This window comes from Chanodichthys erythropterus, chromosome 7, assembly GCF_024489055.1.
Source record: "Chanodichthys erythropterus isolate Z2021 chromosome 7, ASM2448905v1, whole genome shotgun sequence".
Classification (NCBI taxonomy): domain Eukaryota; kingdom Metazoa; phylum Chordata; class Actinopteri; order Cypriniformes; family Xenocyprididae; genus Chanodichthys; species Chanodichthys erythropterus.
In genome coordinates this window covers 42,386,462-42,414,196 of record NC_090227.1, presented here as the reverse complement: position 1 = coordinate 42,414,196, position 27,735 = coordinate 42,386,462, and the positions used below count along the sequence as shown (strand labels likewise).

General features: G+C 37.2%; 1 protein-coding gene across 3 annotated transcripts in view; it reads right to left on the bottom strand.

Annotated features, from left to right (window-relative positions):
* The window catches only part of LOC137023479 (protein NLRC5-like), a 93,348-nt gene that overhangs the window by 64,722 nt on the left and 891 nt on the right, over nt 1-27,735 (bottom strand). The window contains exons 3-10 of one of the 3 annotated variants that reach the window (XM_067390644.1): nt 25,822-27,649; nt 22,564-22,734; nt 4,661-4,834; nt 2,730-2,903; nt 2,435-2,608; nt 1,945-2,115; nt 550-723; nt 228-398 (exon numbers count right to left, since the gene is read on the bottom strand). In XM_067390644.1, the coding sequence (XP_067246745.1) occupies nt 228-398; nt 550-723; nt 1,945-2,115; nt 2,435-2,608; nt 2,730-2,903; nt 4,661-4,834; nt 22,564-22,734; nt 25,822-27,649 (3,037 nt within the window). Of the gene's footprint in view, nt 1-227; nt 399-549; nt 724-1,944; nt 2,116-2,434; nt 2,609-2,729; nt 2,904-4,660; nt 4,835-22,563; nt 23,101-25,821; nt 27,650-27,735 lie in introns of those variants that run through there. The other 2 variants (XM_067390642.1, XM_067390643.1) reach the window with 2 other exon arrangements.

The following is a 27,735-nucleotide window of genomic DNA, read 5'->3' as shown; positions in this document are numbered from 1 at the left end:
ACACTTAAGTCAAAACTTAAGACTATTCTTAAGAGCATTTCTGAGAAGTTTAATACATACGGGCCCAGATTTAATATTCAGGCAGACCAATTGTATAATTAATTACAATTAAATTGATTTTAATAACTTTAATGTAGTTGAAATATGCACATAGCACTAAGAAATTACACGTATTAGATCAACACAAAAACAATTATCAAACATCCTTAATGGTGAACTGTACTCACTTGAGTATCTCCAGCTGACACACAGGATTCTTCAGTCCCTCACAGATCTGTTTGACTCCTGAGTCCAGCAGACGGCTGTTGTTCAGGTTCAGCTCTTTCAGGATGGTTTTGGAGGAGAGAACAGTAGCTAGAACTGAACAGCTTTTCTCTGTCAGATCACAATTATTCAGCCTGAACACAAAAACAGCATTATTTATTATTCCGCACATATTCATTACACATTAGACAAACAGCTTTTCATATCTGCTCACACATGTGACTGACAGTCTTTTATAATACAGAACCAACAGAAGTTATGATGAATAAGATCACATTGACTCACTTGATTTTCTCCACTTTGCAATGAGAGTCCATCAAAAGAGCAGAGAGCTTCTCCCAATCCAGATCTCCTAATTTATCTTCACTCAGATCCAGTTCTGTCAGTAATAATGGACTTATACTCAGAACTTTAGTGAGATAGTCACACGCTTCCTGTGCAGCAGGACTTTTCAAAAACCTACAGTACGTATAAAAGTATATTAAATAATTCTGTCAAAATGTATTTATTTTTTTGCACCTCCCATTCGTTTAAGCTAAGCAAACACATGATACACAATGCGAAAACAATGCAAAATCAATCAAATTTATATATATATATATATATATATATATATATATATATATATATATAAATAAAGTTAAAATCTATCAAAACTAATTGTAATTATAGTGCAGTGAGGAACCTTGATTATTTCTAACTGTATTCATTTAATTATTTATAATGATTTTAGTCGGTCACTTAGTTGACAATTACCAGTTTATTCCAAAATGCATTAATAGATGCATTTGGGGGAAAAAAAACAGTGGACTATTACAGGGCCTCAACCTCATCAAGTGGACCTGCTTGTACTATAATGAATCAAAATACAGTTCTGGTTGCATGTGTCTTCCGAATGAGCAGTAATGTTTCTGATTCTGTTACAGTGCATTTTTGTGAAACAGGATTTTTGGTGCTTGTGGCCTTTTAAAGACAAGGTACAGCAATGTGACGAATGTAGTAACCGGTCTCCATCTTAGACAGATATCTATAAGCCTGGGTATCAAATCTGTTCAAGCAGAACATTTTCATTTGACTGCTTTACCATTGTTTTTCTAGTAGTTTTAGCTGTGGTATTGAAATTGGAATAGAGAATTGTGAAATTTCACTGGTATCTAAAATTTTGGTTTCAACCTTATTTACTACACTACAAGGTTATGTGTCAAAAATAACTATTTTATTTATTTATTACTTTTTTGTGGTGGGGCTAGTGAAAATTATTAATTTAATCAAATCAAGATTTTCAATTTTCATTTCATACACACAACATTATTTAAAACAATCTCATTATTTTACACAATTTTCATGGTGTATTGTGGAAGCTTATTTTCCAGAATGCTATAATTTATCTCAAATTTCAAATTAGAGAATTAGAAGATTATGTTATTCGATTACAGAAACTGTGTTAATTGATTTTCAAATTAGTTTGGGAGAAGTCTAATCAGAAAGTCAAAATGAAGTAATTATGTTTTATCACAAGGTTTGTGTCACAAAATGGTTGTGTGACTGTTGAATTTTATGTATCCTGTAAATTCCTCTTCCTTTAATCGCAATTCCTCTCCAATTCCCAATCCCCTTAGTTTCATATAGCAGATATCACATCTGTGGCTTATTTTTGAAATATATTATGACATTAATCACCTGATCTTTAATTTACAGCGTTCATTCTGTAGTAAATCATTGAGCTCCTTCACTCCTGATTGTCCAGGATCATTTCCTGTGAGATCCAGCTCTATCAGGTGCGAAGGGTTTGATCTCAGAGCTGAAGCCAGAGCTTTATAACCTTCTTCTCTGATACTGCAGTCTGAAAGTCTAGAACAGAAAGAAAAATGTAAGATGATCCAGATGATTATTCAGTTAACAGAACAAAAACAGTGTATGTTCAACACTAAAAAACAAGCAAACTAATTTTAAAAATTTCATATTAAAATCATGAAATGTAACCAATAATATCTATAATAAACTAAATGTCTCATTAACACAGATTTACATATTAATTCATACTTACAGTGCTTAGAACAATATTTAATAATACTGAAACTAATAGTTTAGCCTCAATAATCAATTTTCAAGACAGTTAATCTGATAACAGGCATATCATATTGAAATGTGGATAAATAAAAGTACACACTTCAGTTTCTCTAATCTGCATTGTGTATTTTCCAACAGAGGACAGATCTCCTCAATTCCTGAGTTTCCTAGTTTATTTCCACTCAGATCCAGCTCTATCAGGTTTGAAGGGTTTGAATTAAATGCTGAAGTCAGAGCAGCACAACCTTCTGCTGTAATACTGTTATTATTCAACCTGAAGAGAAGGAAAAAAGTAACACTCTTCAGTTAATCTTAAAACTTTCTTTATGAACAATGACAATGTTATTTTTATAGATATTTTAATTGTAAAGTATTAGACCAAGTAAAATACTCACATCAGTGTGTTGAGAGTACAGTGTTTATCCTGCAGTAGAGCAGAGATCTGCTTCACTCGTGTGTCTCCTAGTTTACGTTCACTCAGATTCAGCTCACTCATGAGTAACGGGTTTTTAATGTGAAGACCTCCAGTCAGATATTTACAGGCTTCTTCTGCATCAGGACCCAAAAACCTGGAAATAAAGGAAGTACATTGACATCACCTGCAATATAATGAGTTTTCAAGTTTTTCAAAGAGCCTTTACAGGATTTTCCCTGCATAGAGAATTACGAGGCCATCGCCTCCGGCAAATTTCGTGCCGCCTCTGGCTGTGGACAAAATTCTGACAGGCAGTCACATGCTCAAATACCCCTTTGACACAGGTTCCGGTGTGGTTCCCGACTGGTGTCCTCTCTTGAACTGTTCTGCGGCATGCATTTCCACTGCAGAAAAGGTGATTCTGTGATGGAAAGATCGGTTCAGCTCTGGCCTTAAAATTGTCTGGTCTCAAAAGCAGCGGAGGCTGAGGACATTCTGTGAGAGCTCACAATAGTGATCTGCGGATTGCGGTTATATCCGCGGTTCGGGCAGGACAAGTAATAAAACATATGTCAGTTAATTGCAGGTGGGGCAGGGGTGGATGAGAGATAAATATTTAATGTGTTGATTTTAATAAAGACACGGAGCTCTAATTTCACGGCAAAACACAACAAACATGCGTCGCACTTTTACTTTCATTTTAACAATGTATCTCTCTTCAGGGAAAACCGATCAAGTCTAGAGCACCTCCTAGGGTCATTATATAACACACAAAGGAACCTACCCTAAGAGATATTGCTTAACTTAAAAATATGCAAAAGCTTAACAGAAATTATTATGATAAGAGTGTTTTCCAACATAAGGTAATACTAATAATGTTTTTAAATGCTTAATTTTTCATCATGCACTAACTTGCTGACTAGCTACCCAGTTGCAGGGTTTTTAAGCAGCAATGGAGGCAAAACAGATCCAAGAGAAATTATTAATTTGATTAATTATTTGTATTAATTGTTTGGCCTTCTAAAATACCAATGCAAATGCAGTGTAGACTGAGATACTATAAAAAAAAAAAACAGAGTCCCTTTAAAGGTCATGGACAAGTCAATGCACAGACTTTTCTTCATTTCATTTACACACTGAACATTGGTTAGGGTTCTTAATTTTAAACTCTAAGGCCTGATTTCATAGACAGAGCTTAGCTTAAGATGGAAATAGGCCATAGTCAAATTAGGATATTTAAAGTCGGCATGAAATCAAAATTGACTCTGTTTACTTTGTTACTAGTCTTGTGGTGAACAATTAAACCGTGCAAGTTAATACACAGAAAAAAATTGTTTGTCATGGTAATGTTTAATCAAAATCTGAAAAGTTATTTCCGATTTGGAATGGCATTTCTTCTCTGATGACGTCAATTTGATGGCATGGGTTGAAAATTTTAATGAATTAATTTTTAACTTGTAACCCAAAGGTTGCAGGTTCGAGTCTAAGTGCCGGCAGGAATGACTTTCACAGACAAGGCCTTGAGCAAAGCACCTAACCCGTTACTTCCCCGGCACCAGATGTGAGTGTTCACAGCTTGCAGTGTGGTGTTCCCTAATCATTTGGATGGGTTAAATGCAGAGCAGAAATTTTGAGTATGGGTCACTTCACTTCATTTCATTATCATATTATTGAAAAATTTAAAATACATGCTTGTAAAATGTGTTTCTTTTTCAGCCAGTTGAAAATGCAGTACCCGTGTGTGTGTGTGTGTGTGTGTGTGTGTGTGCACAGCAGGATTTTACCACCTTCACCTCATTTTAAGCCAGGAAAAAAACCTTCATTAGTTATTTTTAAAGTGACGGATTAATAATCTTTCATAACTAATGTAAAACTACGGCACTTTATTTAAAAAAAAAAAAAAAAACTCACCTTAGTGTCTTGAGTTGACAGTTCTGATCCTGTAGTAAATCATTGAGCTCCTTCACTCCTGATTGTCCAGGATCATTTCCTGTGAGATCCAGCTCTATCAGGTGTGAAGGGTTTGATCTCAGAGCTGAAGCCAGAGCTTTATAACCTTCTTCTGTGATGCCACAGTTTGAAAGTCTACAACAGGAATATAAATGTAACATTCAGCTTATTAATCAGTTATTCTCAAAATTACCTGAACAATTTTAAGCCCTAAAGCAGAGATGCCCAAACTATGGCCTGCCATTTGGAGAAAAATACAGCCTATAAAAAACCTGCCATTGAAGTGCCAGTAATCGGTGATGCTATTTATTACGGCAATTAATATGTACAATATTTTTACTGTGGGCACTTAAAATACTGTGAATAATTCTAGATAATATACTGGCATAGCTGTTTTCATTCGAGATGCAGAGCACTCTAACGCAACCCTTATGGGCAGTTTACCACGCACATTGAGAGCGAAACAAAACCTACAATGGGAAGTATGTCTGAAGGAAGACCCCTTAGGGGTGAAAAAATCTATCTATCTGATAATTAAAGTGCATTGCAGAATTTAATAATCGTTTATGTTTGTATTATTATTACAGAGACCTTCTCTATTTTACACGCGCTGCCACAACAAGTGCGAAGCATGCGAGATTGAGGAAACAAATGCAAATTAATAAAAATCACACTGCCAAGTTTGAATTTCAGCATTATTTATTATACACTGCGTTCCAAATTATTATGCAAGTGACATATCAGTAAGATTTCAGCACAATAAACATTCAGATTTTAGTTTTTCTAAGAAAATGTTTGTTTGTTTATTTATCCATGTCTTTTTAGATAACTGGTATCAATCTCAGACAAAATAATTTGCCAGATCTATGGAAACCCTACTTAGAGGTTGTTCCACATTATTAAGCAAGTCACAGTTCTCATGCAATATGAGGAGGAAGAAAGATCTTTCTGAAGATGAAAAGCATGAAATGGTGCAATGTTGTGCAAAAGGCATGAAAACAACTAATATTGTGTGAAATTGAATGGAGATTATCGAATTATCATAAGATTTGTGAGTGATTTAGAGCACAGCAGAACTCGGTCAGATAAAGGCCTATTAATTAAAGTTCCTATCAAAAAAAATTAATTGTATTAAAAGGGTAGCTATAAAAAAAGCCAGTGTTGAGCAGCAAACAGGTATTTGAAGCTGCTGGTGTCTCTGGAGTCTCAAGAAGCTCTCCATGCAGGCTGGCAGTTTTGCGTAAAGATGCATTTCAGCCACTCCAAACCAAACCTCACAACGAGAAACATTTACAGTGGGTGTACAAATACATTTTCAAACAGTTTTATTGCTGTGGTGTTTTTTTGCAGCATGGGATAGTGCATAGTGCATTGTATTTCAGAAGGCACTATCCTCCTTTTTATGTCATAGCTGAAAATGGCCAGTTATGAACTCCACATATCTTGAAAAAGTCATTTTAATACCCTCAGAGACCCTAAAGGGACCTTCCATCTCACTTCCCAATATTCCAGCCCAAATCATCACCTGCCAGCTCCTTGCTGACGTCACAGTCTTGTTGGAACGTAGTGGCCATTCACCAACCATCCAGAAATCCATCTGTTTAGACCATCCATTGTAGTACGGCATTAGTCAGTGAATAAAACTATTTAAAAATGAGTCTTCATGTATTTCTAAACCCACTGTAAACATTTCTCTTTGTGAGGTTTGGTTTAGAGTGGCTAAAATGTATCTTTATGCACAACTGCCAGCCTGCATGGAGAGTTTCTTGAGACTCCAGAGACACCAGAAGCTTCAAATACCTGTTTGCTGCTCAATACTGGCTTTTTTTTTTATAGCTGCCCTTTTAATACATTTAATTTTTAAATTAAATGTATCTAAATCTCTCAGAAATCTTATGATAATTTGATAATCTCCATTCAGTTTCACACAATATTAGTTGTTTTCATGCCTTTTGCACAACATTGCACCATTTCATGCTTTTCATCTTCAGAAAGATCTTTCTTCCTCCCCATATTGCATGAGAACTGTGACTTGCTTAATAATGTGGAACAACCTCTAAGTAGGGTTTTCATAGATCTGGCAAATTATTTTGTCTGAGACTGATACCAGTTATCTAAAAAGACATGGATAAATAAACAAACAATCATTTTCTTAGAAAAACTAAAATCTGAATGTTTATTGTACTGAAATCTTACTGATATGTCACTTGCATAATAATTTGGAACGCAGTGTACATTATTATGCATAAATGCATGCTTCATTTTTTAAGAAAGTTCTTTTTTGTTGTTGTTTTCATCCTCATATTATGCATACCTGGGAACATTTGTAGAATTTACACTGTGCTATAGAGCTGCACAATTAAATGTTAAAAGCCCACACAATCTTATTCCTAAATTACAATTCTCCTGTGACTATTAAACCTTTGACAGAAATCACACCGAACATTACGATCTGCATTCTGATCCAGAAAGAGTTGTCATATATAGCAAACAGCTCCAAAACAGCCTTTTCACCAAACAGTATTATTATAATAATAATAATAATACATTTTATTTAAAGGCGCCTTTCAAAACACTCAAGGACACCGTACAGTAAAAGGTAGTTATAAACAAATCGAGACACAATACAAACAAAGCAACAGCTAACATACAATATTTAAAACTGGTCAGAGAAAGCTAATTTAAATAAGTAGGTTTTAAGACGTGATTTAAAAGTAACAAGACAATCACTTTGTTGTAGGGATAGTGGTAGAGAATTCCAGAGACGTGGAGCAGCACAGCTGAATGCCCTGGACCCCATAGTGACTAAACGAACAGAAGGTACAGCAAAAGAGACAGAAGAGGAAGATCGAAGTGTACGCATAGGAGTGTAGATGTGAAGCAGTTCGGAGAGATATGAGGGTGCAAGATTATGAAGAGCTTTGAAAGTGAGAAGTAGAATCTTGTACTCTACCCGATATTTAACAGGAAGCCAATGTAAATGATAGAGAACAGGAGAGATATGCTCAATGGAAGAGGTTCTAGTAATTATGCGGGCAGCTGAGTTCTGGACCAACTGAAGTTTATGAAGGAGTTTGTGGGGTAACCCAAATAAAAGAGAATTACAGTAATCAATGCGTGAGGTGACTAGAGCGTGTACAAGAATGGCTGTGGAATTGGATGTGAGAAATGGACGAAGACGGCTGATGTTACGTAGGTGAAAATATGCAGACCGAGTAATATTATTGACGTGTGTTTCAAAAGACAAAGTACTATCGAGGATGACACCCAGACTCTTAACCTGAGAAGATGGAGAGATTATAGAATTATCAATTGAAATTGAAAAGCTATTGGATTTGGACAAATTGGATTTAGTGCCAACAAGAAGAACCTCTGTTTTATCAGTATTCAACTTGAGAAAATTGTGTGAAAACCAGGATTTAATCTCTTCTAAACAATCTGAGAGAGAAGAAGACAGAAGAGTAGAATTTGGCTTGGATGATAAGTAGAGCTGGGTGTCGTCCGCATAGCAATGAAAACTAATGCCATATTTCCTGAAGATGTAACCAAGGGGTAATAAATAAATGATAAATAAAAGAGGGCCCAGAACAGAGCCTTGAGGAACACCAGTGGTAACAGAAGAAGAGTAAGACCTGAAATTTTTGAGCTGAACAAATTGAGTGCGTCCGGAAAGATAGGATCTGAACCAGGAGAGAGGAACACCAGTGATACCTATAGAGAGTAATCTATTTAAGAGAACTTGATGGGAAATTGTGTCAAAGGCTGCACTTAAATCAAGTAAGATAAGTATAGTTAATAGTCCAGAATCAGCTGCCATCAGCAAATCATTGACGACTTTTACCATGGCAGTCTCAGTACTATGCATTGGCCGAAAACCAGACTGGAATTTTTCAAACAGGCTATTTTTTAAAAGGTGAGCATGAATCTGAGATGCAACAACTTTTTCCAAGATTTTTGAAAGAAAAGGTAAATTGGAAATTGGGCGGAAGTTGGAAAAATTGTTAGGATCGGCTCCCGGTTTCTTGAGTCTTGGAGTTATAACAGCAACTTTAAAAGATGAAGGAACAATCCCAGAAGTTAGAGAAGAGTGTATAATATCGGTTACTATACCAGATAAAGTGGATGAGCAGGCTTTAACCAAGTGAGTAGGGAGAGGATCTAACTGACAGGTGGAAGACTTAGATTGTCGTATAAGACATAATATTTCATCAACAGTCGGAAGTTCAAAACTATTAAATGAAGAGAGAGGTGAGTCATGATAAAGCAGAAAAGGCAGATCACATGCCATGCTATTTTGAGGCGTCAATTGTTGATGTATATTGTCGATTTTAGTTGTAAAAAAGGTCATAAATTTATTACACAAGTCACTAGAGTATAGGTGGGAAGGAAGGGTATCAGGAGGCCGTAAGATGTTATTTACTGTGGTAAACAAGGATCTGGTGTTCCCTTCATCTGACCTAATTATAGCGGAATAATAATTGGATTTAGCAGTCAAAAGAGCATTCTTGTAGGAGAGCATGTGATCTGCGTACATCTGTTTATGAATAGTAAGTCCAGTTTTAATGCATAGACGTTCCAAGCGACGTCCCTTAGTTTTAAGTTGCCTCAGTCCTGATGTAAACCAAGGTGCAGAATGAGAAAAATATACAGTTCGAGTTTTTAGAGGTGCAAACTTATCGAACACACAATGCAGTCCCTCATTATAGTGGGAAACTAAGTCATCTGGAGTGAAAAATACATCTCTCATGAGGAAATTATCAAGCCCATCAGAGAGAGCAGATAGATCAATGTTCTTAACATTCCGAAATGAGATGGAACGACCCATGTTGGTTTTTTCTACCATTAAGTTAACACTGAATGATATTAACTTGTGATCTGATGCGGGCAAGTCCAATGCTAGACAGTTAGAAGGGGCTACACCAGAGCAACAAATAAGGTCAAGAGTATGACCTTTACAGTGGGTCGGAAAATCAACAAATTGTTGTAATCCAAAACTGTCAAGACATGATATAAAATCTCTGGTGAGAGTGTTATTGACATTATCCATGTGTATATTAAAATCACCCAATATAATAACATTGTGAGATGCAGAACACAGTATAGTTAAAAATACAGAAAAGTCATTTAAAAAATTAGAATTGCTCCTGGGCGGGCGATAGATAGTAGCTATAACAGTAGGAACAAGTCCATTAATTTGTAAGACAGTGGATTCAAATGATTCATACAAAGGCACAGTTATGGGAGAGACTTTCCATTTCTCATTATAAAGGATCGCAAGCCCTCCTCCTCGGCCAGAGGCACGGGGTTGACAGGTGTAAGCAAAGCCGGGAGGAAGAGTTTGATTAAGCTGAGAGAAATCGTGAGGTTGTTGCCATGTTTCAGTCAAGCAGAGGAAATCAAACTTGTTGTCATTCAAGAGATCGTATATAAGAGGTCCTTTATTTGTTAATGAGCGAATGTTGAATAAACCAAAAGTTAGATCGTTCTTAACTGATTTGGTACTAGTTGTCCTGGTTACGTTGGCTAACACACTGTGATCAACAGTCCGTTTTGATTTCTTTGGTGGATGCGAGGTAGATGACCAGAACGATCGTATTGGACCAGAATCGTCATAGATATAGTTCCGTCGTGACCCGCGATGGATGTACTTCTGGCGAGGATAGTATATAATATCCTGGTGAGACTTAAGGGTCAGCGGAGGTTCGATGACACAAAATCGCAGTGAGAAAAGTTCTGCCGCTGTATATTGAAATATCGATGTCACTGGATGGTAAATGAAATAAAGTATAATCCACAAGAGAAGTCGGCTGATCCACATTGTTGCAAACAAACTCCTGGATGACTCCTTGAGAAGTAAGCGACACCAAAAGGCCGTGATCAAACCGTCAGCCCAGTTAGAGTTACTGAAAAGTTGAAGTTTTCTATTTGGGAAAAACAGTCCTCAGGTGCAGTTTGTTAAAACGACCAGAGAAATCAGTAATCAAACAACGGAATAAAATAGATGAAGCCGTCAGAGAGCAGCGGCAGCAGTTTGCGCAGACATTCACTCATAAAAGTATTCAGCAGACCCATATATCAACTGTCGGTTTAACTACGTTAGCCAGAACCGAACCGAAACACAATCCACACAATCCACAGAAGGGAAGGCTACCCAACCATACCGAGGACTTACACCACAAATGACAGAGAGAGTGGAGACTCACCTTGCCAGATGTCGGGAAGGATGTGAGTAGGAATGGAGAGGGCTCGTAGCCGATCAGTGTGACAGGATCGCGAAAATGCCAGGGCAGTCGTTCAAAACTTTAAAGTGAAGAAAGTAATCCAGAAAAGAATCCAGATAATCAGATCTGTTTAAGTCAGTAGAAACGAATCCAAAAACGTATCGGCAGACAGTCAAACAGACAGACGAACAAGCACCAGCGTGAAGCGGCAGCAGTAGCGCGCCAGCGTTCTCACACCTTAAGACAACTTTATTGGCAGTTTTGCGTAAAGATGCATTTCAGCCACTCCAAACCAAACCTCACAACGAGAAACATTTACAGTGGGTGTACAAATACATTTTCAAACAGTTTTATTGCTGTGGTGTTTTTTTGCAGCATGGGATAGTGCATAGTGCATTGTATTTCAGAAGGCACTATCCTCCTTTTTATGTCATAGCTGAAAATGGCCAGTTATGAACTCCACATATCTTGAAAAAGTCATTTTAATACCCTCAGAGACCCTAAAGGGACCTTCCATCTCACTTCCCAATATTCCAGCCCAAATCATCACCTGCCAGCTCCTTGCTGACGTCACAGTCTTGTTGGAACGTAGTGGCCATTCACCAACCATCCAGAAATCCATCTGTTTAGACCATCCATTGTAGTACGGCATTAGTCAGTGAATAAAACTATTTAAAAATGAGTCTTCATGTATTTCTAAACCCACTGTAAACATTTCTCTTTGTGAGGTTTGGTTTAGAGTGGCTAAAATGTATCTTTATGCACAACTGCCAGCCTGCATGGAGAGTTTCTTGAGACTCCAGAGACACCAGAAGCTTCAAATACCTGTTTGCTGCTCAATACTGGCTTTTTTTTTTATAGCTGCCCTTTTAATACATTTAATTTTTAAATTAAATGTATCTAAATCTCTCAGAAATCTTATGATAATTTGATAATCTCCATTCAGTTTCACACAATATTAGTTGTTTTCATGCCTTTTGCACAACATTGCACCATTTCATGCTTTTCATCTTCAGAAAGATCTTTCTTCCTCCCCATATTGCATGAGAACTGTGACTTGCTTAATAATGTGGAACAACCTCTAAGTAGGGTTTTCATAGATCTGGCAAATTATTTTGTCTGAGACTGATACCAGTTATCTAAAAAGACATGGATAAATAAACAAACAATCATTTTCTTAGAAAAACTAAAATCTGAATGTTTATTGTACTGAAATCTTACTGATATGTCACTTGCATAATAATTTGGAACGCAGTGTACATTATTATGCATAAATGCATGCTTCATTTTTTAAGAAAGTTCTTTTTTGTTGTTGTTTTCATCCTCATATTATGCATACCTGGGAACATTTGTAGAATTTACACTGTGCTATAGAGCTGCACAATTAAATGTTAAAAGCCCACACAATCTTATTCCTAAATTACAATTCTCCTGTGACTATTAAACCTTTGACAGAAATCACACCGAACATTACGATCTGCATTCTGATCCAGAAAGAGTTGTCATATATAGCAAACAGCTCCAAAACAGCCTTTTCACCAAACAGTATTATTATAATAATAATAATAATACATTTTATTTAAAGGCGCCTTTCAAAACACTCAAGGACACCGTACAGTAAAAGGTAGTTATAAACAAATCGAGACACAATACAAACAAAGCAACAGCTAACATACAATATTTAAAACTGGTCAGAGAAAGCTAATTTAAATAAGTAGGTTTTAAGACGTGATTTAAAAGTAACAAGACAATCACTTTGTTGTAGGGATAGTGGTAGAGAATTCCAGAGACGTGGAGCAGCACAGCTGAATGCCCTGGACCCCATAGTGACTAAACGAACAGAAGGTACAGCAAAAGAGACAGAAGAGGAAGATCGAAGTGTACGCATAGGAGTGTAGATGTGAAGCAGTTCGGAGAGATATGAGGGTGCAAGATTATGAAGAGCTTTGAAAGTGAGAAGTAGAATCTTGTACTCTACCCGATATTTAACAGGAAGCCAATGTAAATGATAGAGAACAGGAGAGATATGCTCAATGGAAGAGGTTCTAGTAATTATGCGGGCAGCTGAGTTCTGGACCAACTGAAGTTTATGAAGGAGTTTGTGGGGTAACCCAAATAAAAGAGAATTACAGTAATCAATGCGTGAGGTGACTAGAGCGTGTACAAGAATGGCTGTGGAATTGGATGTGAGAAATGGACGAAGACGGCTGATGTTACGTAGGTGAAAATATGCAGACCGAGTAATATTATTGACGTGTGTTTCAAAAGACAAAGTACTATCGAGGATGACACCCAGACTCTTAACCTGAGAAGATGGAGAGATTATAGAATTATCAATTGAAATTGAAAAGCTATTGGATTTGGACAAATTGGATTTAGTGCCAACAAGAAGAACCTCTGTTTTATCAGTATTCAACTTGAGAAAATTGTGTGAAAACCAGGATTTAATCTCTTCTAAACAATCTGAGAGAGAAGAAGACAGAAGAGTAGAATTTGGCTTGGATGATAAGTAGAGCTGGGTGTCGTCCGCATAGCAATGAAAACTAATGCCATATTTCCTGAAGATGTAACCAAGGGGTAATAAATAAATGATAAATAAAAGAGGGCCCAGAACAGAGCCTTGAGGAACACCAGTGGTAACAGAAGAAGAGTAAGACCTGAAATTTTTGAGCTGAACAAATTGAGTGCGTCCGGAAAGATAGGATCTGAACCAGGAGAGAGGAACACCAGTGATACCTATAGAGAGTAATCTATTTAAGAGAACTTGATGGGAAATTGTGTCAAAGGCTGCACTTAAATCAAGTAAGATAAGTATAGTTAATAGTCCAGAATCAGCTGCCATCAGCAAATCATTGACGACTTTTACCATGGCAGTCTCAGTACTATGCATTGGCCGAAAACCAGACTGGAATTTTTCAAACAGGCTATTTTTTAAAAGGTGAGCATGAATCTGAGATGCAACAACTTTTTCCAAGATTTTTGAAAGAAAAGGTAAATTGGAAATTGGGCGGAAGTTGGAAAAATTGTTAGGATCGGCTCCCGGTTTCTTGAGTCTTGGAGTTATAACAGCAACTTTAAAAGATGAAGGAACAATCCCAGAAGTTAGAGAAGAGTGTATAATATCGGTTACTATACCAGATAAAGTGGATGAGCAGGCTTTAACCAAGTGAGTAGGGAGAGGATCTAACTGACAGGTGGAAGACTTAGATTGTCGTATAAGACATAATATTTCATCAACAGTCGGAAGTTCAAAACTATTAAATGAAGAGAGAGGTGAGTCATGATAAAGCAGAAAAGGCAGATCACATGCCATGCTATTTTGAGGCGTCAATTGTTGATGTATATTGTCGATTTTAGTTGTAAAAAAGGTCATAAATTTATTACACAAGTCACTAGAGTATAGGTGGGAAGGAAGGGTATCAGGAGGCCGTAAGATGTTATTTACTGTGGTAAACAAGGATCTGGTGTTCCCTTCATCTGACCTAATTATAGCGGAATAATAATTGGATTTAGCAGTCAAAAGAGCATTCTTGTAGGAGAGCATGTGATCTGCGTACATCTGTTTATGAATAGTAAGTCCAGTTTTAATGCATAGACGTTCCAAGCGACGTCCCTTAGTTTTAAGTTGCCTCAGTCCTGATGTAAACCAAGGTGCAGAATGAGAAAAATATACAGTTCGAGTTTTTAGAGGTGCAAACTTATCGAACACACAATGCAGTCCCTCATTATAGTGGGAAACTAAGTCATCTGGAGTGAAAAATACATCTCTCATGAGGAAATTATCAAGCCCATCAGAGAGAGCAGATAGATCAATGTTCTTAACATTCCGAAATGAGATGGAACGACCCATGTTGGTTTTTTCTACCATTAAGTTAACACTGAATGATATTAACTTGTGATCTGATGCGGGCAAGTCCAATGCTAGACAGTTAGAAGGGGCTACACCAGAGCAACAAATAAGGTCAAGAGTATGACCTTTACAGTGGGTCGGAAAATCAACAAATTGTTGTAATCCAAAACTGTCAAGACATGATATAAAATCTCTGGTGAGAGTGTTATTGACATTATCCATGTGTATATTAAAATCACCCAATATAATAACATTGTGAGATGCAGAACACAGTATAGTTAAAAATACAGAAAAGTCATTTAAAAAATTAGAATTGCTCCTGGGCGGGCGATAGATAGTAGCTATAACAGTAGGAACAAGTCCATTAATTTGTAAGACAGTGGATTCAAATGATTCATACAAAGGCACAGTTATGGGAGAGACTTTCCATTTCTCATTATAAAGGATCGCAAGCCCTCCTCCTCGGCCAGAGGCACGGGGTTGACAGGTGTAAGCAAAGCCGGGAGGAAGAGTTTGATTAAGCTGAGAGAAATCGTGAGGTTGTTGCCATGTTTCAGTCAAGCAGAGGAAATCAAACTTGTTGTCATTCAAGAGATCGTATATAAGAGGTCCTTTATTTGTTAATGAGCGAATGTTGAATAAACCAAAAGTTAGATCGTTCTTAACTGATTTGGTACTAGTTGTCCTGGTTACGTTGGCTAACACACTGTGATCAACAGTCCGTTTTGATTTCTTTGGTGGATGCGAGGTAGATGACCAGAACGATCGTATTGGACCAGAATCGTCATAGATATAGTTCCGTCGTGACCCGCGATGGATGTACTTCTGGCGAGGATAGTATATAATATCCTGGTGAGACTTAAGGGTCAGCGGAGGTTCGATGACACAAAATCGCAGTGAGAAAAGTTCTGCCGCTGTATATTGAAATATCGATGTCACTGGATGGTAAATGAAATAAAGTATAATCCACAAGAGAAGTCGGCTGATCCACATTGTTGCAAACAAACTCCTGGATGACTCCTTGAGAAGTAAGCGACACCAAAAGGCCGTGATCAAACCGTCAGCCCAGTTAGAGTTACTGAAAAGTTGAAGTTTTCTATTTGGGAAAAACAGTCCTCAGGTGCAGTTTGTTAAAACGACCAGAGAAATCAGTAATCAAACAACGGAATAAAATAGATGAAGCCGTCAGAGAGCAGCGGCAGCAGTTTGCGCAGACATTCACTCATAAAAGTATTCAGCAGACCCATATATCAACTGTCGGTTTAACTACGTTAGCCAGAACCGAACCGAAACACAATCCACACAATCCACAGAAGGGAAGGCTACCCAACCATACCGAGGACTTACACCACAAATGACAGAGAGAGTGGAGACTCACCTTGCCAGATGTCGGGAAGGATGTGAGTAGGAATGGAGAGGGCTCGTAGCCGATCAGTGTGACAGGATCGCGAAAATGCCAGGGCAGTCGTTCAAAACTTTAAAGTGAAGAAAGTAATCCAGAAAAGAATCCAGATAATCAGATCTGTTTAAGTCAGTAGAAACGAATCCAAAAACGTATCGGCAGACAGTCAAACAGACAGACGAACAAGCACCAGCGTGAAGCGGCAGCAGTAGCGCGCCAGCGTTCTCACACCTTAAGACAACTTTATTGGCAGTTTTGCGTAAAGATGCATTTCAGCCACTCCAAACCAAACCTCACAACGAGAAACATTTACAGTGGGTGTACAAATACATTTTCAAACAGTTTTATTGCTGTGGTGTTTTTTTGCAGCATGGGATAGTGCATAGTGCATTGTATTTCAGAAGGCACTATCCTCCTTTTTATGTCATAGCTGAAAATGGCCAGTTATGAACTCCACATATCTTGAAAAAGTCATTTTAATACCCTCAGAGACCCTAAAGGGACCTTCCATCTCACTTCCCAATATTCCAGCCCAAATCATCACCTGCCAGCTCCTTGCTGACGTCACAGTCTTGTTGGAACGTAGTGGCCATTCACCAACCATCCAGAAATCCATCTGTTTAGACCATCCATTGTAGTACGGCATTAGTCAGTGAATAAAACTATTTAAAAATGAGTCTTCATGTATTTCTAAACCCACTGTAAACATTTCTCTTTGTGAGGTTTGGTTTAGAGTGGCTAAAATGTATCTTTATGCACAACTGCCAGCCTGCATGGAGAGTTTCTTGAGACTCCAGAGACACCAGAAGCTTCAAATACCTGTTTGCTGCTCAATACTGGCTTTTTTTTTTATAGCTGCCCTTTTAATACATTTAATTTTTAAATTAAATGTATCTAAATCTCTCAGAAATCTTATGATAATTTGATAATCTCCATTCAGTTTCACACAATATTAGTTGTTTTCATGCCTTTTGCACAACATTGCACCATTTCATGCTTTTCATCTTCAGAAAGATCTTTCTTCCTCCCCATATTGCATGAGAACTGTGACTTGCTTAATAATGTGGAACAACCTCTAAGTAGGGTTTTCATAGATCTGGCAAATTATTTTGTCTGAGACTGATACCAGTTATCTAAAAAGACATGGATAAATAAACAAACAATCATTTTCTTAGAAAAACTAAAATCTGAATGTTTATTGTACTGAAATCTTACTGATATGTCACTTGCATAATAATTTGGAACGCAGTGTACATTATTATGCATAAATGCATGCTTTAGTTTTTAATAAAGTTCTTTTTTGTTGTTGTTTTTATCCTCATATTATGCATACATGGGAACATTAGAATATACACTGTGCTATAGAGCCGCACAATTAAATGTTAAAAGCCCAGGCAATCTTATTCCTACAATTCTCCTGTGACTATTAAACCTTTGACAAAAATCACACCGAACATTAAGATCTGCGTTCTGATCCAGAAAGAGTAGTTGTCATATATTGGAAACAGCTCCAAAACAGCTTTTTCACCAAACAGTATTATTATAATAATAATAATAATACATTTTATTTAAAGGCGCCTTTCAAAACACTCAAGGACACCGTACAGTAAAAGGTAGTTATAAACAAATCGAGACACAATACAAACAAAGCAACAGCTAACATACAATATTTAAAACTGGTCAGAGAAAGCTAATTTAAATAAGTAGGTTTTAAGACGTGATTTAAAAGTAACAAGACAATCACTTTGTTGTAGGGATAGTGGTAGAGAATTCCAGAGACGTGGAGCAGCACAGCTGAATGCCCTGGACCCCATAGTGACTAAACGAACAGAAGGTACAGCAAAAGAGACAGAAGAGGAAGATCGAAGTGTACGCATAGGAGTGTAGATGTGAAGCAGTTCGGAGAGATATGAGGGTGCAAGATTATGAAGAGCTTTGAAAGTGAGAAGTAGAATCTTGTACTCTACCCGATATTTAACAGGAAGCCAATGTAAATGATAGAGAACAGGAGAGATATGCTCAATGGAAGAGGTTCTAGTAATTATGCGGGCAGCTGAGTTCTGGACCAACTGAAGTTTATGAAGGAGTTTGTGGGGTAACCCAAATAAAAGAGAATTACAGTAATCAATGCGTGAGGTGACTAGAGCGTGTACAAGAATGGCTGTGGAATTGGATGTGAGAAATGGACGAAGACGGCTGATGTTACGTAGGTGAAAATATGCAGACCGAGTAATATTATTGACGTGTGTTTCAAAAGACAAAGTACTATCGAGGATGACACCCAGACTCTTAACCTGAGAAGATGGAGAGATTATAGAATTATCAATTGAAATTGAAAAGCTATTGGATTTGGACAAATTGGATTTAGTGCCAACAAGAAGAACCTCTGTTTTATCAGTATTCAACTTGAGAAAATTGTGTGAAAACCAGGATTTAATCTCTTCTAAACAATCTGAGAGAGAAGAAGACAGAAGAGTAGAATTTGGCTTGGATGATAAGTAGAGCTGGGTGTCGTCCGCATAGCAATGAAAACTAATGCCATATTTCCTGAAGATGTAACCAAGGGGTAATAAATAAATGATAAATAAAAGAGGGCCCAGAACAGAGCCTTGAGGAACACCAGTGGTAACAGAAGAAGAGTAAGACCTGAAATTTTTGAGCTGAACAAATTGAGTGCGTCCGGAAAGATAGGATCTGAACCAGGAGAGAGGAACACCAGTGATACCTATAGAGAGTAATCTATTTAAGAGAACTTGATGGGAAATTGTGTCAAAGGCTGCACTTAAATCAAGTAAGATAAGTATAGTTAATAGTCCAGAATCAGCTGCCATCAGCAAATCATTGACGACTTTTACCATGGCAGTCTCAGTACTATGCATTGGCCGAAAACCAGACTGGAATTTTTCAAACAGGCTATTTTTTAAAAGGTGAGCATGAATCTGAGATGCAACAACTTTTTCCAAGATTTTTGAAAGAAAAGGTAAATTGGAAATTGGGCGGAAGTTGGAAAAATTGTTAGGATCGGCTCCCGGTTTCTTGAGTCTTGGAGTTATAACAGCAACTTTAAAAGATGAAGGAACAATCCCAGAAGTTAGAGAAGAGTGTATAATATCGGTTACTATACCAGATAAAGTGGATGAGCAGGCTTTAACCAAGTGAGTAGGGAGAGGATCTAACTGACAGGTGGAAGACTTAGATTGTCGTATAAGACATAATATTTCATCAACAGTCGGAAGTTCAAAACTATTAAATGAAGAGAGAGGTGAGTCATGATAAAGCAGAAAAGGCAGATCACATGCCATGCTATTTTGAGGCGTCAATTGTTGATGTATATTGTCGATTTTAGTTGTAAAAAAGGTCATAAATTTATTACACAAGTCACTAGAGTATAGGTGGGAAGGAAGGGTATCAGGAGGCCGTAAGATGTTATTTACTGTGGTAAACAAGGATCTGGTGTTCCCTTCATCTGACCTAATTATAGCGGAATAATAATTGGATTTAGCAGTCAAAAGAGCATTCTTGTAGGAGAGCATGTGATCTGCGTACATCTGTTTATGAATAGTAAGTCCAGTTTTAATGCATAGACGTTCCAAGCGACGTCCCTTAGTTTTAAGTTGCCTCAGTCCTGATGTAAACCAAGGTGCAGAATGAGAAAAATATACAGTTCGAGTTTTTAGAGGTGCAAACTTATCGAACACACAATGCAGTCCCTCATTATAGTGGGAAACTAAGTCATCTGGAGTGAAAAATACATCTCTCATGAGGAAATTATCAAGCCCATCAGAGAGAGCAGATAGATCAATGTTCTTAACATTCCGAAATGAGATGGAACGACCCATGTTGGTTTTTTCTACCATTAAGTTAACACTGAATGATATTAACTTGTGATCTGATGCGGGCAAGTCCAATGCTAGACAGTTAGAAGGGGCTACACCAGAGCAACAAATAAGGTCAAGAGTATGACCTTTACAGTGGGTCGGAAAATCAACAAATTGTTGTAATCCAAAACTGTCAAGACATGATATAAAATCTCTGGTGAGAGTGTTATTGACATTATCCATGTGTATATTAAAATCACCCAATATAATAACATTGTGAGATGCAGAACACAGTATAGTTAAAAATACAGAAAAGTCATTTAAAAAATTAGAATTGCTCCTGGGCGGGCGATAGATAGTAGCTATAACAGTAGGAACAAGTCCATTAATTTGTAAGACAGTGGATTCAAATGATTCATACAAAGGCACAGTTATGGGAGAGACTTTCCATTTCTCATTATAAAGGATCGCAAGCCCTCCTCCTCGGCCAGAGGCACGGGGTTGACAGGTGTAAGCAAAGCCGGGAGGAAGAGTTTGATTAAGCTGAGAGAAATCGTGAGGTTGTTGCCATGTTTCAGTCAAGCAGAGGAAATCAAACTTGTTGTCATTCAAGAGATCGTATATAAGAGGTCCTTTATTTGTTAATGAGCGAATGTTGAATAAACCAAAAGTTAGATCGTTCTTAACTGATTTGGTACTAGTTGTCCTGGTTACGTTGGCTAACACACTGTGATCAACAGTCCGTTTTGATTTCTTTGGTGGATGCGAGGTAGATGACCAGAACGATCGTATTGGACCAGAATCGTCATAGATATAGTTCCGTCGTGACCCGCGATGGATGTACTTCTGGCGAGGATAGTATATAATATCCTGGTGAGACTTAAGGGTCAGCGGAGGTTCGATGACACAAAATCGCAGTGAGAAAAGTTCTGCCGCTGTATATTGAAATATCGATGTCACTGGATGGTAAATGAAATAAAGTATAATCCACAAGAGAAGTCGGCTGATCCACATTGTTGCAAACAAACTCCTGGATGACTCCTTGAGAAGTAAGCGACACCAAAAGGCCGTGATCAAACCGTCAGCCCAGTTAGAGTTACTGAAAAGTTGAAGTTTTCTATTTGGGAAAAACAGTCCTCAGGTGCAGTTTGTTAAAACGACCAGAGAAATCAGTAATCAAACAACGGAATAAAATAGATGAAGCCGTCAGAGAGCAGCGGCAGCAGTTTGCGCAGACATTCACTCATAAAAGTATTCAGCAGACCCATATATCAACTGTCGGTTTAACTACGTTAGCCAGAACCGAACCGAAACACAATCCACACAATCCACAGAAGGGAAGGCTACCCAACCATACCGAGGACTTACACCACAAATGACAGAGAGAGTGGAGACTCACCTTGCCAGATGTCGGGAAGGATGTGAGTAGGAATGGAGAGGGCTCGTAGCCGATCAGTGTGACAGGATCGCGAAAATGCCAGGGCAGTCGTTCAAAACTTTAAAGTGAAGAAAGTAATCCAGAAAAGAATCCAGTTAATCAGATCTGTTTAAGTCAGTAGAAACGAATCCAAAAACGTATCGGCAGACAGTCAAACAGACAGACGAACAAGCACCAGCGTGAAGCGGCAGCAGTAGCGCGCCAGCGTTCTCACACCTTAAGACAACTTTATTTCTTTATTTATTTCTTCTTAATTATTTCTTTCTTACAATCATTCAGATTATCACAGAATTAATTGGATTAAGGTTTATAGTTTGGATATAAATATAGAGGTCTATAATAGCAATCAAAATAGAGCAAATAACCTTGATGTAGCACGTTACCTCAAATAAAGATTATATCATTACACTATTATACCACTAGGTAGCGACAAACAAATGATAAAAAAATTGTAATTGTCACTGAATCATTCATTCAAAAGATTATTTGTAAAACACTGATTCATCCAGTAATAAAACCAGTGTAGTATTTACTTCAGAATCACATATTAGAGAGTCATGTAATAAATGCCATTAAGTTATTTAATTAATATGCTTAATTTAAAGATGGTTATTCCCTTGACATAATTGACTTAATTTATATTTTAACCAGTAAATGTTTTGTTTACTGTTAACAGTTTATATGTTGTCTGAAATACAAATCTACTTTGCATTATTTTTTAATTATTTGTGGATTAATTTAGTTTCTTATTTTTTCAAGTTCATTTATTTGTTTAAATGTTCACTTAGTTTCTTTTTTTAGATGTCAGTTGGTGTTTAAAAGTAACTAAAACATTAAAAACAGCAATAAAGATTCACTGTACTGAAAACTGGGATAGTTAAATGAGTAAATTATGATAGTTAACGACTTTTAATATAACATTTTGAAAAAATGTAACTTTTACTTTCAGCCCACAGACCGTGATCAGGTTTGATTTTTGGCCCTCTGTTGTAAAAAGTTTGGGCACCTCTACCCTAAAGGAAATGGTTTGTAAATTATATTTTCTTTCTTGTACATAATAGAAAATAGTAAAAAAATAGGATATAGAGGCAAACAAAATGCCCGGAGACCTTTAATATGTTAGAAATCATCTCACCTGATTTTCTCCAGTTTACAGTTATTTTTCAGTCCATCACAAAGCAGCTTCACTCCTGAATCCTCCAGATTATTATTGCTCAGGTCAAGATCCTTCAGATCGCTGGAGTCTGAACTGAGAACTGGAGCAAGAGCTGAACAGCTTTCCTTTGTTAGATCACACTTACTGAGCCTAAATGAAATATTACAAAACATGATGAAGATACACAACTGTACCATTAACTGTAGGAAGTAGAGAAGAGATCAGCAGACTACAATCTTAAAAGATTATTTGATCCTTTTACTTTCCAGCCATTAGTGATACTCCTGTTTAAAATCTATAAAAATTTGATCTCATACAATTTCTGTTAAGGGTGACCTATTATGCCCCTTTTTACAACATTTAATATAAGTCTCAGGTATCCCCAGAATGTGTCTGTGAAATTTCAGCTTAAAAAACACTGTGGATTTTATATTATACCATGTTTTAACTGCCTATTTTTGGGTGGGAGAAAAAAAAAGCACTTATATGGTGTGTGTACCTTTAAATGCAAATGACACCATTGCTGAGTATTTTCTTTTTAAAACTGTAGTGATCTAAAGACAGTTTCAAAAACACGGTATGAAATTGCTGGTGTTTGTGATGTTCCTGTTGATTTGAAAAATCCGGTAGATTTAGCCAGGGATGTGCAAAGACATTTTGGGGGGCAGGGGCTCAAGTGGAAAAAAGGGCACTTCTCATATTATTTATTTTTAAAAAATAATAAACAAAACGTTAGATATATTAACACAACTCTGACATCCTTACTAAATTATTTTAATTCCCTCACACTTAATTCCCTCACACAATTGTTTCATACTCCACAGATTTCTATAAATCAGTTCACACAGAGACCGTTGTCTTCTTTAAGGCTCCGATATACTTCAAGCGAAGTTCTTTTTTGTTCTTCGTTTAGGGGTAAAACGAAGTTTGAAATGCGTGAGCTGCGATATACTGTAATCAAACATCTGACACCGCCCACACTGCTGAGAGCGACAGTTAGATGAATATGTAAATACGTGCTGTACACTTTCTTCTCAGTAACAAAATAAACACTACAAAAATGAGAAAACAGCAAGCATTTTTTTTATAGAAAGCATAAGAAAAGTATCTGATCATAATATGGTTATGTTAGCACGAGCTCTGCAAATTAGAACTCCAGTCACGTCACGTTTATTTAGGCTATATAGCATATAGAATAGATGTTTATTCAATAGATTGCTTAAAATCAAGCAGCTTTACAGTATCAAACACGAAAAACAGGGTCAGTGCCTCATTTCATCATCACTTCATTTTGTACTATAAAGCGGCTATCCTGTGTGTTCACGTTTTCAATCGCGGAGATCTTACCTCAACAAACTCTACAGATCAAATAAGTCAGAGAAGACTTCCACGCGGATGAAGGCGGAGCCTCAGCACACACCTCCTATTACGTTACCGTCACAGACCAATGGTAGTACGAAGGTTTTTTGCAGCTGAGGCGAACTTTTCCTGAAAGTTTGCTTTGGCAAGCCGTTTCGAACTTCCAAAAAGAACACAAAACAAACTTTGTTTTTGCCTGATTTTGTTCGAAATGAGATCACATCAGTTTGTTCTTCGATTTAATTTGAAGTATATCGGGGCCTATAGTATTCACTAGGTTTATTACAAGAGAAGGCAACAGCAAAGGAATCAATGCAACAATGTGCATGTTTCCTACACTACTATTTTCAAGTATTTATATATTTAGAATAAATGACTGCACCAAGGAGAGGGACATAGTTTCAAAAATAATTTGTTTATTTTGCACAAATCAATAAATCGCTTTTATTCTTTTTGTGTTATTGGAATACTTCTTTCATGTAGTGAGCAGTTTTCAAATTTGTTTATTTTTGCTCAAATTTGTCTTCTTTTACTGTAATGGAAAGAAAACTTCCAAAATACACATTCAGATTGTGTTCGTTTTAAGCCTACTACCCTCAGTCTCTTTGCATCTGTAGATTTCTTTTAAACCAAAACAAGCTAATCTGCATATTTAAACACATCAAGAGTGTTTTACCCCTAAAATGTTGTAAGTACATAATATATAACAAATGCCTGCAGAGGGCACTAACAGTCTGGTGATTGTTGCTGTTACACAGCATGACCAAATCTTTGTTTTTGGCCAACCAGCATAATTAAAAATATAATATTAGTTAAATAATAATAATAATATTTGGCCACTTCTTTATGATTGAAATGCTACAGCCACTGTAATTTCTTCAACAAGAATATGTGAACATCAAAGTTAAGCACACATGCACACTGTAAACTTGTATTGTATTCTCGTGTAAGTGTAGATTTAAGAATGATAGCATTATGCAATGTTGTATTATGATTTTAAATGGTTTTAATAAATCGCCCATGGACAGTTGGCTGAACAACTGATGCATATGTCAACTGTTAACTGGAAACACTTCAGGATTTTTTTTAAGTTGTCATCTGGTTGGTTGAATTCTACAGGATGTTAATGGTCCACCTGGAAACAAGTGAGGTGACTCCAAATCCCTTCATGGAAGAAGAACGCCGTCATTTTAATACATGTGACAATGAGCTCTTATCATGATAAACTAAATGCTGGATTTTCAAAAGTGTTAAGTTTGTGGTTCCGTGATAAATTCATTTACCTATTAAACTGTGGAATAATAATAAAAGAATTAAACTGTGGAATAATAATAAAAGACACCTTGATCTTGATTGCACTGAATTTTCATAGGATGAACAGATTTGTCGACCTAGTATATTACCTCGTACAAATATTTATAACTGACCACAATGAATTCACAACATTTCCCTTTGTCCTAATTGTTACATCACACAACTTACCAAAGTGTCTCCAATATACACTTCACACCCTTCAGTCCAGTGCAAAGCAGCTCCACTCCTGAATTCTTCAGATTATTATTGTTCATGTTCAACTCTTTCAGATTGGTATCTGATCCAAGAACTGTAGCCAGAGCTGAACAGCTGTTGTCTGTTAAGTTACAGTCATTTAACCTACAAAGGAATTACAGATTACAGATTTTTCTACATAAAATTTATAATACTTATATACTAAAATTATAATAAAATAGGAACATTTGACTTTATTTCCAATGTATTCATTAAAGAAAAAAATATAAATAAACTACTGATATGAATGAACTATATAGATGTTAGACATTCATGTATTGTATGCAACTAAGAATCAATGCAGATGAAAGCAAAAAGTAAAAGACTTACAGAGCTCTTTTGGAGGTTTTGATGACCGCTGATAGTCTAATGAGACACTCGTCTGATTTCTTAAATTTCTGAAGCTCAAAGACCTCCAGCTCCTTCTCTGATGTCAACAACACAAAGGCCAAAGCAGACCACTGGGCAGGTGAAAGGTCAGCAGATGAGAGACTTCCTTTGCTAAGTTGTGTTTGAATGTCTTTAACCAGAGTTTGGTCATTCAGTTCATTCAGACAGTAGAACAGATTGATGGACCTTTCTGGAGATAAATTTTCTCCCAACTTTTTCTTGATGTACTGAACTATGTCCTCTTTGCTCTGGTCATTGCTGTCTTGCTGTGTCAACAGTCCTCGTAAGAGTGGACAATTAGACTCAAGTGACAGACCAAGAAGGAATCGAAGGAAAAGATCCAGATGTCCAATGTCACTCTCGAGCGCCTTGTCCACTGCAGCTTCCAGCAAATCAATCATGGCTTCATTTTTGTTTCGTTGTTCTGTAGACTCTTGATCAAACACATTTTTCTTGTTGATGTCTAGAAACAGATGTGCATAAAGGGCTGCAATAAACTCTTGAATGCTCATGTGAACAAAGCAGTACATGGTATCAAGAATGATCCCCGTTTCCTCCTTAAAGATCTGGGTACACATGCCTGAGTACAATGATGCTTTAGAGGCATCAATACCACAGGCTTCCAGGTCTGCGTCATAGAAAATCAGGTTGTTTCTTTCCAGCTGTCGAAATGCCAGTTTCCCCAGTGAAAGGATGGCATCTTTATCCCAGGAAACATCTGGTGTGTATTCTCCCTCATACTTTCGGCGGCTCTGCTGGATCTGAAAGCGGAGAAAGTGTGTGTACATTTGTGTCAGAGTCTTGGGAATGTCTTCAGTATTTGATTCCTGCAGTGTTTTAGAGGCGTCCTCAGTCTGAAATTTTGGATTATTTAATTTCTCTTCCAAAATGTTCTGGAGAACAGTGGCTGAAATCCAGCAGAAGACTGGGATGTGGCACATGATAAAGAGACTCTTTGATTTTTTAACATGATCAATGATTGTGTTGGCCATTTTCTTATCTGTGAACCTTTTTCTGAAGTACTCCTCCTTTTGTTCATCATTGAACCCTCTGACCTCTGTCACTCGGTCTATACAGTAGGGAGGAATCTTACTGGCAGCGGCTGGTCTGGTGGTGATCCAGATGAGAGCAGAAGGAAGCAGATTTCCCCTGATGAGGTTAGTTAGGAGAACATCCAGTGAGGCTGGTGATGATACGTCACGCCACGTCTCATTGTCCTTAAAGTTTAAAGGAAGGCGACATTCATCCAATCCATCAAGAATGAACAGGACTTTGAATTTATCATTTCTTGTAAGATTCAATCCTTTTACCTCTGGGAAAAACTGACTTACAAGGTTCATCAGACTTTGGTTTCCTTCCTCCTTTAAGTTCATCTCTCTGAATGGAAGAGGAAATATGAAGCTGATATCTTGATTTTCTTTTTCTTCAGCCCAATCCAGAATAAACTTTTGCACAGAGATGGATTTACCAATGCCAGCAACTCCTTTAGTCAATACAGTTCTGATCTCCTTGCCTTGTTCAGGTGATTCAAACAAATTTGTGCATTCAATCGGTATCTCTTGTGATTCAGCACGCCTGGAAATCTCAATCTGTCTTACTTCATGTTCAGTATTGACTCGTTCACTGCCACCCTGAGTGATATAGAGATCTGTGTAGATGCTATTCAGAAGTGTGGAGTCACCTTGCTTTGCAATTCCTTCAAACACACATTGATGCTTCTTCTTCAGGTTCGATTTAAGTTGTCGTTGATAAATGAAGACAAGCTCATCTAAATACACGAACATAAAAAAAAATACTTGATCCTACATTTCTCTCCTGACTTTAAGTGACAACATGACAGATGGTTGTGAGCCT